The sequence below is a fragment of the Haliotis cracherodii genome, unplaced genomic scaffold (assembly GCF_022045235.1).
Source record: "Haliotis cracherodii isolate W230 unplaced genomic scaffold, xgHalCrac1.p SCAF_1, whole genome shotgun sequence".
NCBI classification, from domain to species: domain Eukaryota; kingdom Metazoa; phylum Mollusca; class Gastropoda; order Lepetellida; family Haliotidae; genus Haliotis; species Haliotis cracherodii.
Window position 1 is genome coordinate 41,104,740 of NW_027266264.1, and position 17,325 is coordinate 41,122,064.

A 17,325-nucleotide genomic window follows, 5' to 3' on the forward strand; every position below is an offset into this window, starting at 1 on the left:
TGATGTGCATTGAGGCAGTGAAAACTGTTTTAAATGTTATATTATATGTAAAAGATGTAGACGACATCAATATTTCATGTACAGCCGAGGGAACAAGATCGTCTCTCCTCGGCTTTCGTGTGACGAAAAGTGACATTTGAAAGTGGCCCTGTGATACTACTGGACAGACAACCTGGGCGAGAAAAGAAGCGTACGTAAATGGTAAAAGAGGCGGCGGTGGGGGTAGCTAAGGCGTTAGCTCGTCACGCCGAAGACCCGGATTCGATTCCCCACATGGGTTCAGCGTATGAAGCCCATTTCTGGTGGCGGGGGCACGGGCTATTCCAAAAAGCTATGATTGTGGGTTCGAATCCCGGTTCGCCCCGATTATGTTTCAAGGTTTGTCAGCACCACACCCTTGCCTGTGGGTTTCCCCGAAGTGGAAAAAGTCTGAGACCTGCATCACTTCGGGCTTTCCTCCCACATAAAGCTGACACGCCATGATATACTGTTAAAAGCGGCGTTAAACCCAACTCACATTTCTGGTGCCCCCCTCAGTGATATTGCTGGAATATTGCTAAAACGGCGTAAAACCATACTCACTCACTTCTACAGGCTAACACATGTCCCAGCCCTTCTGTTGGTCCATATTTTATAACCGGCTCAAGCCGCTTCACCATACGTTGTCTCGGAGTGACTGTAGAGCACGAGCTGCACGAAATTCACGTGATTGAAACGTGATATGACACACTTCTCCATGCAGTAGGAGAGCGGAAGCTTTGCAATTGACACTTGTGCCGTTTGTCTGTCTTTTAAACAAACAACCAGATATTGATATAAATGGAAAGAGATAATATATATTCTTTCACGCCCCAACACCCCTGTGTACTGTGTAGCTTTCCGCACTCATGCGATGACATACGTGAATTGCTTGTCATATATTGCTACGGTGCTGAATGAACGACTGCGCCGCATACATTAGAGTGACGCCCCACCCAAAGAGGAGCAGACTCGTAATTGCCAAGTCACACGTGATTATGAAAACTAAATATATAGACTGACCTGACATTGCATAAGTGAGTGAGTATGATGTGACACCGCTTTTAACAATTTTCCAGTAATTTCAGGACAGGGACACCAGGAATAATCTTCATACATTTTACCCATGTGGAGAATCGAACCCTGGCCTTCGACGTGATAAGCTTTTGCTTTAACCACAAGGCTACCCCACCGCCCCACGATTGAATTATTTTGTTTGTTTGTTTTCTAACACCGCATTCAGCAATATTCCGGCTTTATGACGGCGGTCTGTAAATAATCGAGTTTGGACCAGACGATCCAGAGATTTAGATCATGAGCATCGATCCACGCAGTTAGAATTGGTCAACCCATACTTGTCCTAAGAGGCGACTAACGGGATCGGGTGGTCGGGCTCGCTGACTTGGTTGATGCATGTCATCGTATCCCAACTGCGTGATCGATGCTCATGATGTCAATCACTGGATGACTTACAGAGCGCCGTCATATAGTTGGAATATTGCTGAGTGCGGCGTTAAACAACAAACAAACAAAACTTGCATTTAATGACAGCACAAACGTCCTCGATACAATAAATCATATCACAATAGACACTATTTTTGTCATTATTTATTTCAAAATAGATTCAATATAACAAAGTCGTGAGATCACAGGAAGTATAAACAAAATGAATTACGCTTAAAATATGTATCGCTGAAGAGGGAAACAGCGAAATATTAACACAATTGAAAACAAATTTAAACACGGAAGATATGTGAAGGCCTGGTTTTGTTAATCTGGGTCATGGAATGATTCAGCGCGAATGGTTTGTTGGTTTGTTTGTTGTTTAAATCGAACACAGATCTTCGGTGTGATGAGAGAACACTTTAACCACTAGGCTACCCCACCCTACACAAACAATTACGTCATGCCAAGTACAATATTTAAAAAAGAACCCCACAAAGTTACATTTGTTTCTATTTTCACTGACCCAGGTTAATTGGTTAGCAAAAATATGTAAACCATAAAATAACAAACGTTTGGCCAAAATAAACAGTTTCCAAACAGCAGTGTACATGAACTACAGACTATATTTATGAAATATTTTATTTGTGTTCTTTTCTTATCTTTAACGCCGCACTCAGCAATATTCCAGCTATATGACGGCGGTCTGTAAATATTCGTGTCTGGGATGAGTTAGTAAGTTAATATTCACATCGGCAATATTTCAGCCATATCGTGACTTGAACAAGTTATAGCATATATACAAAACTGTCGTCGAAGGACAGTACAACAACTTGCAATATATCACAGATTATAACTTTAAAACTAGTTTTGGAACAATAAAATGATTGGATTAGGACAGACGACACATCATAAAAACAGGCTATTGATCACCAACAACTAAAGTTAGGCCACCATACCGGGGACCATGGGGACTTACAGTACTTCGCTACCTGCATGGACCCCGGCAGGATTTACACCATCCCTTCAGTTATTGGTGATTATGGAGAAATTTAGCCAAAATTAAAACAAACAATCATTCTACGATTAAAAACCTGGTATATATAAATTACTTTGAATGAAGTGGGCTTACGCACCCTCTCTGGGGGGACAATAATTTTACGCTACTTCAACACCATCAAGGGTACAACCACTAACAATCTCAGTTCATAATTATATATTACCAATTTATAAAATATATAACTTTCTACATCGAAATTTATTAATCAATTCAATTTCTTTTAAAAACCCAATAATTAAATGAGAGTTTATGTTAAAAAAATTCCTTGAGTGATTAAACGTTGAAATATTTATCACTTGTGATGGAAAAATCAACACAATCAAGCAGGACATGCTTGACCGTGATTCCTTCATCACAAGGGATGCAGAATGGAGGACCCTCACCTTTTAAAATACATTCATGAGTATAACGTGAATGGCCAATACGACATCGTCTTAAAATGACCTCTTCAAATCTGGACTGACAACCCAAGTAGGTATAACCGATATTTGCTTTTATTGCATGTAATATATTTACACCCACTTGGGTGTCCCACTTCTGCATTAGATCTCGATTGATATCATGAGCATCGATCCAGCGCGAATGAAGATAACGGTATGTGAAGTGAAGTTATGTAACAGAAAACAGTACTCGTCATTATCTAGACACAGATTGTGATCGGGGGGATCATGTACACATCCAATATTATATACATAGATATATACAAAATGTGGTGTATGTATCGGTAATCGACGATACTATAAAATCATGTCCATTTCACACAACCAGAACATCTTAGATACAACGTCGATAATGGATAATGTAAATATTTGTAATGTACAAATGTTAAGTAGTATACCGCGGCGGCATGTACAAAATCGAGCCAGATAAACCAGTGGTTAACAGCATGAGCACCGATCCACGGTGACACACCATCAGTGAAGTCAGACTGTAACTGTATTATTATGTCAAATCAAATGACAAATGTTTTCTTCATATTTCCGTGGCTCCAATTTGCAACCCTTGTGTTTGAAGCCCAGTGAGTGAACGACAAGGCAACAGAAGCGCTAATGAATCACAATGCTTTTCAGAATGTACAGTACGCGAGCTACAGATAATTTACGCCCGTTTTCTAGGGTTCACGGAAAGTATTTTCAATGTGTGTGTTGATAAATGTTGTTTTATATTTCCTTTTTCGGTCTTCAAGTCAGATAAAACGTTTACCGTCGGGTTTTTATGAGATTTAAAACCCTCACCCGCGGGATAATACCGTCGGCTTTATCCCTTGGTTGGTTGGTTGTTTTACGCCGCACTCGGCAATATTCCAGCTAAATGACGGCGGGCTGTAAATAAAGGAGTCTGGACCAGTCAACCTAGTGATTGATATCATGAACATCGATCAACGCAATTGGGATCGATGACATGCATCAACCAAGTCAGCGAGCCTGATCACCCGATCCCGTTAGTCGCCTCTTACGACAAGCATAGTCGCCTTTTAAGCATGGGTTGCTGAAGACCTATTCTACCCCGGATCTTCGCTGGTCCAATGTTTCTATTCAAAATGTTTTTTGTTAATCAGCACAGCAATACGAATAAGAAAAGGTATCGTCGTGGAAAGTCCAATAAAGGGTTTTGGTTTTTTGGTTTGTTTTTTCAAATATCATCAGTGGTACTAGTTTGTTTCGAATTTTCATAAGGCGTTTGCGCCCCTGATGATGACGTCATATCCGGTTTTCTCTTCAAACACTTGTTAAGGTGCAGGATTTCAAGGAAAGCGTTATGGAACTTCCGGTGAGTGGCATAATAAACAAGCCAGTTGATTGACGGGTGCAGATGCGCAAAAACCACGATATACACGTGCGACCCGAAATGAAACGTGTCTCTAGCGTCGAGGACAATGATGAGCGCGTATGGGATCCAGCACACACTGAACACGACATAGATGATGAATAGTGTTCTGGCCAGTCGAAAACTCGGAGGTTTGTTCGTTTTCGACCTGTCGCCACGTGATTGCTTCACGCGCTTTCTCACGGCACGCACGTGCAGGTACATGCGCAGATAGCAGATTCCGGTAACGGTGATTGGTATCCATACCAGCACGATGGAGAATACCACGGTGTAGGGATACGTCGCCATCCGCGCCCAGATGCACTCGAGGCTCTTGTGGTCAAAGTTGTGGTCGCCAATGTCGGCGAGGTTGAGGAGGACGAGACAGAGACCCACGCAGTAGAAGCTCATGCAGAAGATGACGCAGTTGCGAGGTTTGAAGATAGTTCTGTAGTATTTGCTGTGGACGATGAAGACGTATCTGTTGCAGCTCATGGCGGCGATGGTCATGAGAGACGCCACACACGACATCGTGCACAACGAGCCTATGACACGACACAGTCCTGGGATACGGTCGAAGAAATCGGAGCCCTCCAGTTTGGCTGCAATAAAAGCAATGAAGTTATCTAAAATGTATATTAAAAACTTAAATGATGTTATCCTTTGAATTTGTGGAGATGTATCGGAATTTAATGGACTTATTTTTTTAAAAGCGGCTGTAAAACAGAAACATTATGCAGGATAAACATTTTTGTTATAGTTGGTTCGTTGGTTGTTTAACGCCGCACTCAGCAATATTCCAGCTCTATAACGGCGGTCTGTAAATAATCGAGTCTGGACTAGACAATCCAGTGACTGACATCATGAGCATCGATCCACACAGTTGGGATACGATGACATGAATCAACCAAGTCAGCGAGCCTGACCACCCAGTCCCGTTTGTCGCCTCTTACGACAAGCATAGTCGCCTCTTACCGCAGGTATGGGTTGCTGAAGACCTATTCTACTCTGGATTTCCACGGGCCTTTCAGCTTAGTAACGTTTTCATAACGTTTGTAATGTTTTAGTCAAATTAATTTTTCAAAGAAAAGGGAAAACAAGGACTGGTCGGCTCGGAGTTAATATACTGTGTTTGAGGGGGACATCCAGGTTGAACTCCGGCATGGTATCTCAGTGGGCTGGCACAATGAAACCGCAAGTCTGTACAGAAACAATGACCCACACAAACACGTGACTATCTAAGTGTCGCAGGTTATGTTTTACTAATATTTTAATTATGTCACCAACTTGTTTCCATATCTAATATTGGCTTGAACAGGCCACCTTAACTGTGGTCTGTGAGGTACATCCTGGGTCCTGGCACATGCAGATGTAGAGGCAGATCACATGACTGTCCTCTATAAAGACTGCATGTGTTAGGAACCCAGCACACACCATGCCGGACCACCAAGCCATGTAACATGTGATTTTGTTATAATTACAGGTATGTTGAATGGGTTGTGTGAATGCCTTTAATCTTTTTTTTTATTGAAATAGGTTCATTCTTGTGTGAATTATATTAATCCAGATAACTGTTTAATTATTGAAATGAATATCAATAATATAGTAGATGACTGTTTTATTATTGAAATGAATATCAATAATATAGTAGATGACTGTTTTATTATTGAGATGAATATCAATAATATAGTAGATGACTGTTTTATTATGGAAATGAATATCAATAATATAGTAGTTAAAAACAACTACATGGTCAGCATGTGTTAGGAACTCAAGACACACCATGCCGGACCACCAAGCCATGTAACATGTGATTTTGTTATAATTACAGGTATGTTGAATGGGTTGTGTGAATGCCTTTAATCTTTTTTTTTATTGAAATAGGTTCATTCTTGTGTGAATTATATTAATCCAGATAACTGTTTAATTATTGAAATGAATATCAATAATATAGTAGATGACTGTTTTATTATTGAAATGAATATCAATAATATAGTAGATGACTGTTTTATTATTGAGATGAATATCAATAATATAGTAGATGACTGTTTTATTATGGAAATGAATATCAATAATATAGTAGTTAAAAACAACTACATGGTCAGCATGTGTTAGGAACTCAAGACACACCATGCCGGACCACCAAGCCATGTAACATGTGATTTTGTTATAATTACAGGACTCATCATAAATAAAACATCAGCCCAGAACGAGAACTTTGTTGTTCCTGTGACATTATGGCGCCCAACGTGGGGCTGATGTAGGAATGAAGACCTGTGGCTTGTGTGGCCGTGATGTCATCGTATCCCTGTGTTTGTAATCACAGCAGCTGCAGTCTCCGCATGGATGGAGCTATTCTTTTCTCGTGTTGAGATATTCAGTTGGAAGTGGTAGGGCTCGTACCCCATGGGGAAATTATGATTGACATCGCCGGCATCATGTGTACACTCGCGTTATCGCGTTCGCGTTCCTAAGTTGGTTGTTGGTGTTTTGGTTGTTTTTTCTTTTTGTGCCAGGACAATAACTTTCTGTTCACCGACTTCGCTGAGGTTCAAGTGACTTTATACTTTTCATTGTGTTTGCTTGACATTGTGATGTCAGCATGTGACATTGTTCTCGTCGGCAAAGTGAAGATTGTGTTTGTGTATGTTCATTCTTGATTATGAACCTAGCATGGCCATTTGAAATGTTTGTTGTTCGATTTTGTTATTTTTTGACTGTGAATTCCGTTTTTGGAATACCTTTGTGTGATTATTTTGTTAGCGTACTATAATCTGGGTGTTTAAAACAAATTCAGGTAGAAGTTTACTGTGAGTAAAATGGAAAGAATGAATGTTTGACTGTATGGAAGGTTTATCTGCACTGCATTTTCACTCAATATCCCTTAACAAGTATTGCAATAATACTCACTGACACATTTTATATTGACTGATTCAAATTGATGCCATTAATAATGACTTGTTTGTTTTCAGACAGCAGCTTGGTCCAGCATTTATAATTGTGAACTTCATGGATATATTTTCACTTCTAATGCTTGAGAAAGTCTTTGTTGTATTACTCTATTTGTTGATTACCCGTGCAGCCATGGCTACTGGTGGGAAAGAGGACTGGGAAGGCTTGAAGGAGGAAGAGGGGCACATTGGCCGTGAGGATCTCCAGAAAATGATCAGGTTTATGGAAACATCTGGCTACCGTGTGCTTCCACCAAGTTCAACACCTCACCGGGTGGCAAGTCATTCCTTTTCTTCTTCACCTAGTACACATTGAAGCCACCTCGTATTTCAACATTTTCTGGCAGTGATGCTAAGGGGGAATCATCCTTCGAGAGTTGGGTTTTTGAGGTCAAATGCTTGCTTAGAGATAGATATTATCCCACTTTCATCCTAACTCAGGCTGTTCGGAAATCTCTTAAAGGGGAGGCTGGAAAAGTTGTTCTCTTACTTGGAGAATCTGCCTCAGTTGAGGAAATCTTGGCTAAACTGGATAGCATATATGGTGTTGTTAGTTCAGCTGATACACTTCTTCAGGATTTTTTCACTGATTGTCAGAAGGATAGTGAGTCCGTGGCAACGTGGGCTTGTAGGCTTGAGGACACATTGATGAAAGTTAAGATGAAGGGCGACTTCATAAATGAAGGATCAGGGGATTGCATTTTAAAGACAAAGTTTTGGAGTGGTTTAAAAAATGACAGGCTTAAGGATGCCACGCGTCACAAATTTGATGATTGTACAGATTTTGATTCTCTGCTTCGTGTTGTTCGAGAAACAGAACAAGAGCTGACTGGGTCTAATAGGGTTAAGGACTCTAAACAGAAGAAGCCTCAAGTTCATTCTCAGGTTGTTGATGCAGATATATCTCAATACTTGAAGGATATTATCAAGAGATTAGAGAATTTAGAGAAAAACCAGATAAGTTCAAATCAACATAAATCATCAAAATTGGAGAAGGATGTTGGGGAGATTGTAACTAGATTAACAAAACTTGAGTCCAAAGTTGGACAAGTTACTCAATCTGGTAGTAACTCTGAAAATTCTAGTTCACGTTGTAGTGGCCAGGGTCGTGGTAGAGGTATGGTCAGTAACCGGGCTTTAAACCAGTCTTGACTTCTGTTGAGGAGCAAACAGACGTCACTGATAGTTCCAGCTCCAATGACCTGTATTCTAGGATGGTTGGTCCACGTGTAGAGGCTAATGTCTTTGTTAATGGCAGGGAATGTTTGGTCTTGCTTGATACAGGTTCACAGGTAACAACCATTGCAGAAACGTTTTATCATGAGCACATGAATGATCTTGAGTTGCGCAGTCTGGAAGAGTTTCAATTGGAAGTGAGTGGTGCAACTGGTAACAAGCTGCCATATTTAGGTTATATTGAGGTTCCTATTGGCGTTGCATTTGATACTAGAACGTATGACATTCCAGTCTTGGTAGTTGGGGATACAGAGTTTAATGCTAGAATTCCTGTGATTCTAGGTACCAATGCTCTCAAACTATTTCGCCATTGTCCACTGGATGTTGTCTCTGAACCTTGGCAGGCAATCTTGGCATATTTGAATGCCAGTGTAGGTATTGTCAGGTCTACCAGTAAGCATTCCTTTTCACTTAAGCCCATGGCAGTTGCTCCATTGAGAGGCATAGTCCATACCCAGTCAGGCAGAATGACCGCTGTTACCGAACAGTTAGATAATGGCAGTTCACCTCAAGGGTTAGATCTGTCCAAGGGTAGTAGAAATAGGAGCTCAAGGCACAAGTACTGTAGTTCATGTCAAAGTTTGTAATTTATCTGCAAGGGTTATTACACTCCCAGGTAGAGCTAAGCTGTGTAATTTGCAGGAGGTTCAGGTGATGGATTGTTCACCGTTGAACTTAGACAAGTTTTCTTCTGGTACTGTTAAAGAAAATCCTCCCGTTACCATTGATTTAGAGGGCAGTCCACTGTCATGTGAACAGAAACACAAGGTCGAGGGTATGCTTAGTCATTGGTCAGACATTATGTCTCAACATTCATTGGATTTAGGGCATACTACAACAGTCCAACATGAAATAAACCTCACCGATGATAAACCATTTAAGGAGCCATACCGTAGGATACCCCCAGCCTTATTTGAAGAAGTAAGGCAACATCTTAAAAACATGCTTGAGTGTGGAGCCATTCGTGAAAGTAGTAGCCCTTATTCTTCAAACATTGTCTTAGTACGCAAAAGGGACAACGGTCTGAGAGTATGCATTGACATGAGAAAACTTAATGCTAGGACCATTAGAGATTCATATTCTTTACCCAGGATAGATGAAACTCTTGATTGTCTTGTTGGTTCTCGGTGGTTCTCCAAGCTTGATTTGAGCTCTGGCTACTGGCAAGTAGAGTTAAAAGAACCGGATAAGGAAAAAACAGCATTTTCTGTAGGTCCTCTCGGCTTCTATGAGTGTAATAGAATGCCATTTGGGTTGACAAATGCACCAGCAACTTTTCAGAGATTAATGGAAAGATGTATGGGGGATTTACACCTTAAGGATTGCTTGATCTATATTGATGACATCATTATTTTCTCACAAACGTTTGAACAACATTTGGAGAGAGTAGAGGCTGTTTTTCAGAGGTTGCGAGAACATGGTCTAAAGTTGAAACCTTCAAAGTGTGAGCTTTTCAGAAATAAGGTTAAATACCTAGGACATATTGTGTCATCACAGGGTGTAGAAACAGATCCAGAGAAAGTGGAAACACTGATAAATTGGCCAATTCCTAAGAACATTAAAGAGCTACAGAAGTTTCTGGGTTTCACCGGTTATTACCGTAGATTTGTCGAGAACTATGCCAGGATAGCGAAACCTTTGACTGATTTACTTCTTGGGAATCTGCAGAAAGGAAAGCCAAAACAGAAGGGAATATGAACTTGGAATAGCAAACAGCAGAAAGCTTTTGATACACTGATACAGTGTCTTACATCACCTCCAGTGCTAGCCTATGCAGACTACACTTTACCTTTTATCATTAACATAGATGCAAGTATGGAAGGTCTAGGGGCAATACTTTATCAAGTTCAGGATGGTAGGGAACGTGTGATAGCATACGCCAGTAGAGCACTTAGGAAACCTGAGAGAAATTACCCAGCTCATAAGTTGGAATTCTTGGCGCTAAAGTGGGCTGTGTGTGACAAATTCCATGAGTATCTGTATGGAAGTCGTTTTGAAGTAAGAACGGACAACAATCCCCTTACATATGTTTTGTCAACAGCCAAGCTGGATGCAACTGGTCATAGGTGGCTAGCTGCTTTATCCACTTATGATTTCAAGATTGTCTATCGTGCAGGGAAAATCAACAAGGATGCTGATGCATTATCTCGTCACCCTCAGTTTTCTCAGCATATTCAGGCAGATGTAGTAAAAGCAGTTTGTTGCTGTCAGACCGTGAATGCTGTTAGGTGTTTGACTGTTAGTCCAGCTGTTGAGGAAAGCAAAGTCCCATTTAATCATGTTGATTGGGCATTTGAACAATCTAAGGATCCGGATATAGCTAGGGTTGCAGGTTTTGTTTTGAACGAGAGAAAACCTACGTCACGTCAATTGAGTAAGGAGACTGACACAGTCCGTAGACTCTTAGGACAATGGTCTAAGTTTGTTTTGAGGGATGGTGTCCTCTTCAGGAAGAGGTGGCATCAAAACAGTTTAGGACATCAGCTTGTCTTACCAAAGCAATGGCAAAAACTTGTTCTTGATGCACTGCATGATGATATGGGTCACCAAGGACGCGATAGAACATTGGATTTAGCACAATCACGATTCTATTGGCCTGGTTTAACCAGTGATGTGGATAGAAAGGTACGTGGTTGTGTGAGATGCATCAGACGAAAAATTCTCCAAACCAAGTTGCTGCTCCATTAGTTAATGTGACTACTAGTCAACCCATGGAGTTGGTTTGTATAGATTACCTCTCACTAGAGGAAGCTAGGGGCTGTGGTAATATCCTAGTTATCACTGATCATTTTACTAGGTTTGCACAGGCTATTCCTACCAGAAATCAGACTGCTAACACAACAGCCAAGGCATTGTTTGATTTTTTCCTTCATTATGGATTTCCAGCTCGGCTGCATAGTGACAAAGGACGCAACTTTGAATCTAAGGTCATTAGAGCTTTGTGCAGGCTTGCAGGTACAGTTAAGACTAGCACCTCACCATATCATCCCATGGGAAATGGTATGGTAGAACGGTTTAATCAGACTCTCCTCAAAATGCGAGGTACTTTGGAGGACAATCAGAAGGAAAATTGGACAATGTATGTTCCAGCTCTCGCACATGCATACAATGCTACCAGACATGATAGTACAGGCTATTCACCATTTTTTCTTATGTTTGGGCGCCATCCACGTTTAGCTTTGGATGCTTTTCTTGGTATTGGTTCTGAAGATTTGCAAGAAAGTTCTGGGACAGATTATGTTTCACAATTGAAGGAAAGGTTGAATTTTGCTTACAAGGTTGCTTCCGCAGAGTCGGGAAAGGCTGCCAGTCGGCACAAGAAGAGATATGACCGTAGAGTGAGGGAAGCTGTTCTTTCTGAAGGTGACAGGGTTCTTGTGAGAAATGTAGGTTTTAAGGGAAAACATAAGTTAGCAGATTTTTGGTCTCGTGAGTCTTATGTTCTTCTTCACCAGCCCAACCGAGACATCCCGGTATACATCGTCAAAAGAGAAGATGGACAAGGCCCCACAAAAACTTTGCACAGAAATATGTTGCTTCCTTACATGTCTCTTCCAGTTCGACATGAGCAGGAACCTAGGCAAAGTCAACCAAGTCAATGTGAGATACCTGAATCCGATCATTCCTCGACGGAGGACAGTGATTGCGAGGACATGGTAGTTTTCTCTGTTGGGGGTGGTCATGGAAACCATGATATTTCCATCACTTCATCTTCCACTGAGACGGATAATACTGCATCACGGATTTCCAATGATGTCAATGTTGGAAATACAACTCAGGAACAGAATATGGCTCTTGATCCAAATGTAAGTCCATTTGTTCCACGGCGATCCAGTCGTGAAAGAAGACCACCTGCCTGGTTCAATGATGGCAACTGGGTCATGCAGCATCAGGCTGATACTGAAATCTTTGTCTGATTTCTCAAGTTGTTCAGACAATTTTTGTATCTATGTGCTAATTTGTTGGTTTTTATTTTCAGATGCTGTTCGTATTTGAAATGTCAGGGACGACATTTTACAGAAGGGGGGAAGCTGTCGCAGGTTATGTTTTACTAATATTTTAATTATGTCACCAACTTGTTTCCATATCTAATATTGGCTTGAACAGGCCACCTTAACTGTGGTCTGTGAGGTACATCCTGGGCCCTGGCACATGCAGATGTAGAGGCAGATCACATGACTGTCCTCTATAAAGACTGCATGTGTTAGGAACCCAGCACACACCATGCCGGACCACCAAGCCATGTAACATGTGATTTTGTTATAATTACAGGTATGTTGAATGGGTTGTGTGAATGCCTTTAATCTTTTTTTTTATTGAAATAGGTTCATTCTTGTGTGAATTATATTAATCCAGATAACTGTTTAATTATTGAAATGAATATCAATAATATAGTAGATGACTGTTTTATTATTGAAATGAATATCAATAATATAGTAGATGACAGTTTTATTATGGAAATGAATATCAATAATATAGTAGTTAAAAACAACTACATGGTCAGCATGTGTTAGGAACTCAAGACACACCATGCCGGACCACCAAGCCATGTAACATGTGATTTTGTTATAATTACAGGTATGTTGAATGGGTTGTGTGAATGCCTTTAATCTTTTTTTTTATTGAAATAGGTTCATTCTTGTGTGAATTATATTAATCCAGATAACTGTTTAATTATTGAAATGAATATCAATAATATAGTAGATGACTGTTTTATTATTGAAATGAATATCAATAATATAGTAGATGACTGTTTTATTATTGAAATGAATATCAATAATATAGTAGTTAAAAACAACTACATGGTCAGCATGTGTTAGGAACTCAAGACACACCATGCCGGACCACCAAGCCATGTAACATGTGATTTTGTTATAATTACAGGACTCATCATAAATAAAACATCAGCCCAGAACGAGAACTTTGTTGTTCCTGTGACATTATGGCGCCCAACGTGGGGCTGATGTAGGAATGAAGACCTGTGGCTTGTGTGGCCGTGATGTCATCGTATCCCTGTGGTTGTAATCACAGCAGCTGCAGTCTCCGCATGGATGGAGCTATTCTTTTCTCGTGTTGAGATATTCAGTTGGAAGTGGTAGGGCTCGTACCCCATGGGGAAATTATGATTGACATCGCCGGCATCATGTGTACACTCGCGTTATCGCGTTCGCGTTCCTAAGTTGGTTGTTGGTGTTTTGGTTGTTTTTTCTTTTTGTGCCAGGACAATAACTTTCTGTTCACCGACTTCGCTGAGGTTCAAGTGACTTTATACTTTTCATTGTGTTTGCTTGACATTGTGATGTCAGCATGTGACATTGTTCTCGTCGGCAAAGTGAAGATTGTGTTTGTGTATGTTCATTCTTGATTATGAACCTAGCATGGCCATTTGAAATGTTTGTTGTTCGATTTTGTTATTTTTTGACTGTGAATTCCGTTTTTGGAATACCTTTGTGTGATTATTTTGTTAGCGTACTATAATCTGGGTGTTTAAAACAAATTCAGGTAGAAGTTTACTGTGAGTAAAATGGAAAGAATGAATGTTTGACTGTATGGAAGGTTTATCTGCACTGCATTTTCACTCAATATCCCTTAACAAGTATTGCAATAATACTCACTGACACATTTTATATTGACTGATTCAAATTGATGCCATTAATAATGACTTGTTTGTTTTCAGACAGCAGCTTGGTCCAGCATTTATAATTGTGAACTTCATGGATATATTTTCACTTCTAATGCTTGAGAAAGTCTTTGTTGTATTACTCTATTTGTTGATTACCCGTGCAGCCATGGCTACTGGTGGGAAAGAGGACTGGGAAGGCTTGAAGGAGGAAGAGGGGCACATTGGCCGTGAGGATCTCCAGAAAATGATCAGGTTTATGGAAACATCTGGCTACCGTGTGCTTCCACCAAGTTCAACACCTCACCGGGTGGCAAGTCATTCCTTTTCTTCTTCACCTAGTACACATTGAAGCCACCTCGTATTTCAACATTTTCTGGCAGTGATGCTAAGGGGGAATCATCCTTCGAGAGTTGGGTTTTTGAGGTCAAATGCTTGCTTAGAGATAGATATTATCCCACTTTCATCCTAACTCAGGCTGTTCGGAAATCTCTTAAAGGGGAGGCTGGAAAAGTTGTTCTCTTACTTGGAGAATCTGCCTCAGTTGAGGAAATCTTGGCTAAACTGGATAGCATATATGGTGTTGTTAGTTCAGCTGATACACTTCTTCAGGATTTTTTCACTGATTGTCAGAAGGATAGTGAGTCCGTGGCAACGTGGGCTTGTAGGCTTGAGGACACATTGATGAAAGTTAAGATGAAGGGCGACTTCATAAATGAAGGATCAGGGGATTGCATTTTAAAGACAAAGTTTTGGAGTGGTTTAAAAAATGACAGGCTTAAGGATGCCACGCGTCACAAATTTGATGATTGTACAGATTTTGATTCTCTGCTTCGTGTTGTTCGAGAAACAGAACAAGAGCTGACTGGGTCTAATAGGGTTAAGGACTCTAAACAGAAGAAGCCTCAAGTTCATTCTCAGGTTGTTGATGCAGATATATCTCAATACTTGAAGGATATTATCAAGAGATTAGAGAATTTAGAGAAAAACCAGATAAGTTCAAATCAACATAAATCATCAAAATTGGAGAAGGATGTTGGGGAGATTGTAACTAGATTAACAAAACTTGAGTCCAAAGTTGGACAAGTTACTCAATCTGGTAGTAACTCTGAAAATTCTAGTTCACGTTGTAGTGGCCAGGGTCGTGGTAGAGGTATGGTCAGTAACCGGGCTTTAAACCAGTCTTGACTTCTGTTGAGGAGCAAACAGACGTCACTGATAGTTCCAGCTCCAATGACCTGTATTCTAGGATGGTTGGTCCACGTGTAGAGGCTAATGTCTTTGTTAATGGCAGGGAATGTTTGGTCTTGCTTGATACAGGTTCACAGGTAACAACCATTGCAGAAACGTTTTATCATGAGCACATGAATGATCTTGAGTTGCGCAGTCTGGAAGAGTTTCAATTGGAAGTGAGTGGTGCAACTGGTAACAAGCTGCCATATTTAGGTTATATTGAGGTTCCTATTGGCGTTGCATTTGATACTAGAACGTATGACATTCCAGTCTTGGTAGTTGGGGATACAGAGTTTAATGCTAGAATTCCTGTGATTCTAGGTACCAATGCTCTCAAACTATTTCGCCATTGTCCACTGGATGTTGTCTCTGAACCTTGGCAGGCAATCTTGGCATATTTGAATGCCAGTGTAGGTATTGTCAGGTCTACCAGTAAGCATTCCTTTTCACTTAAGCCCATGGCAGTTGCTCCATTGAGAGGCATAGTCCATACCCAGTCAGGCAGAATGACCGCTGTTACCGAACAGTTAGATAATGGCAGTTCACCTCAAGGGTTAGATCTGTCCAAGGGTAGTAGAAATAGGAGCTCAAGGCACAAGTACTGTAGTTCATGTCAAAGTTTGTAATTTATCTGCAAGGGTTATTACACTCCCAGGTAGAGCTAAGCTGTGTAATTTGCAGGAGGTTCAGGTGATGGATTGTTCACCGTTGAACTTAGACAAGTTTTCTTCTGGTACTGTTAAAGAAAATCCTCCCGTTACCATTGATTTAGAGGGCAGTCCACTGTCATGTGAACAGAAACACAAGGTCGAGGGTATGCTTAGTCATTGGTCAGACATTATGTCTCAACATTCATTGGATTTAGGGCATACTACAACAGTCCAACATGAAATAAACCTCACCGATGATAAACCATTTAAGGAGCCATACCGTAGGATACCCCCAGCCTTATTTGAAGAAGTAAGGCAACATCTTAAAAACATGCTTGAGTGTGGAGCCATTCGTGAAAGTAGTAGCCCTTATTCTTCAAACATTGTCTTAGTACGCAAAAGGGACAACGGTCTGAGAGTATGCATTGACATGAGAAAACTTAATGCTAGGACCATTAGAGATTCATATTCTTTACCCAGGATAGATGAAACTCTTGATTGTCTTGTTGGTTCTCGGTGGTTCTCCAAGCTTGATTTGAGCTCTGGCTACTGGCAAGTAGAGTTAAAAGAACCGGATAAGGAAAAAACAGCATTTTCTGTAGGTCCTCTCGGCTTCTATGAGTGTAATAGAATGCCATTTGGGTTGACAAATGCACCAGCAACTTTTCAGAGATTAATGGAAAGATGTATGGGGGATTTACACCTTAAGGAATGCTTGATCTATATTGATGACATCATTATTTTCTCACAAACGTTTGAACAACATTTGGAGAGAGTAGAGGCTGTTTTTCAGAGGTTGCGAGAACATGGTCTAAAGTTGAAACCTTCAAAGTGTGAGCTTTTCAGAAATAAGGTTAAATACCTAGGACATATTGTGTCATCACAGGGTGTAGAAACAGATCCAGAGAAAGTGGAAACACTGATAAATTGGCCAATTCCTAAGAACATTAAAGAGCTACAGAAGTTTCTGGGTTTCACCGGTTATTACCGTAGATTTGTCGAGAACTATGCCAGGATAGCGAAACCTTTGACTGATTTACTTCTTGGGAATCTGCAGAAAGGAAAGCCAAAACAGAAGGGAATATGAACTTGGAATAGCAAACAGCAGAAAGCTTTTGATACACTGATACAGTGTCTTACATCACCTCCAGTGCTAGCCTATGCAGACTACACTTTACCTTTTATCATTAACATAGATGCAAGTATGGAAGGTCTAGGGGCAATACTTTATCAAGTTCAGGATGGTAGGGAACGTGTGATAGCATACGCCAGTAGAGCACTTAGGAAACCTGAGAGAAATTACCCAGC

At 40.6% G+C, this 17,325-nt stretch overlaps 2 protein-coding genes and 2 pseudogenes across 4 annotated transcripts in view; 3 read left to right on the forward strand and 1 right to left on the reverse strand.

Moving 5' to 3' along the window:
• LOC139477956 (uncharacterized) overlaps positions 1–17,325 on the forward strand; it is a 405,897-nt gene that overhangs the window by 223,870 nt on the left and 164,702 nt on the right. The gene's annotated exons all lie outside the window — the stretch shown is intronic.
• Positions 2,955–5,491, reverse strand: LOC139470794 (melatonin receptor type 1A-like). The gene is made up of 2 exons (XM_071253086.1): positions 5,455–5,491; positions 2,955–4,953 (listed from the first exon to the last, which is right to left on the reverse strand). Exons 1-2 carry the CDS (start codon positions 5,489–5,491, stop codon positions 4,154–4,156), a joined length of 837 nt encoding a protein of 278 aa, XP_071109187.1. The 3' UTR covers positions 2,955–4,153.
• Positions 6,674–8,430, forward strand: LOC139464496 (zinc finger CCHC domain-containing protein 18-like; annotated as a pseudogene).
• Positions 13,566–15,322, forward strand: LOC139464507 (zinc finger CCHC domain-containing protein 18-like; annotated as a pseudogene).

Bases quoted from the DNA above. Each gene is read 5' to 3' on its own strand.
- LOC139470794 (XM_071253086.1), bottom strand. From the start codon at position 5,491: ATGCCGGAGTTCAACCTGGATGTCCCCCTCAAACACA. The intron at 4,954-5,454 runs GTATATTAACTC...TATACATTTTAG, and splicing joins GGATGTCCCCCTCAAACACA to ATAACTTCATTGCTTTTATT.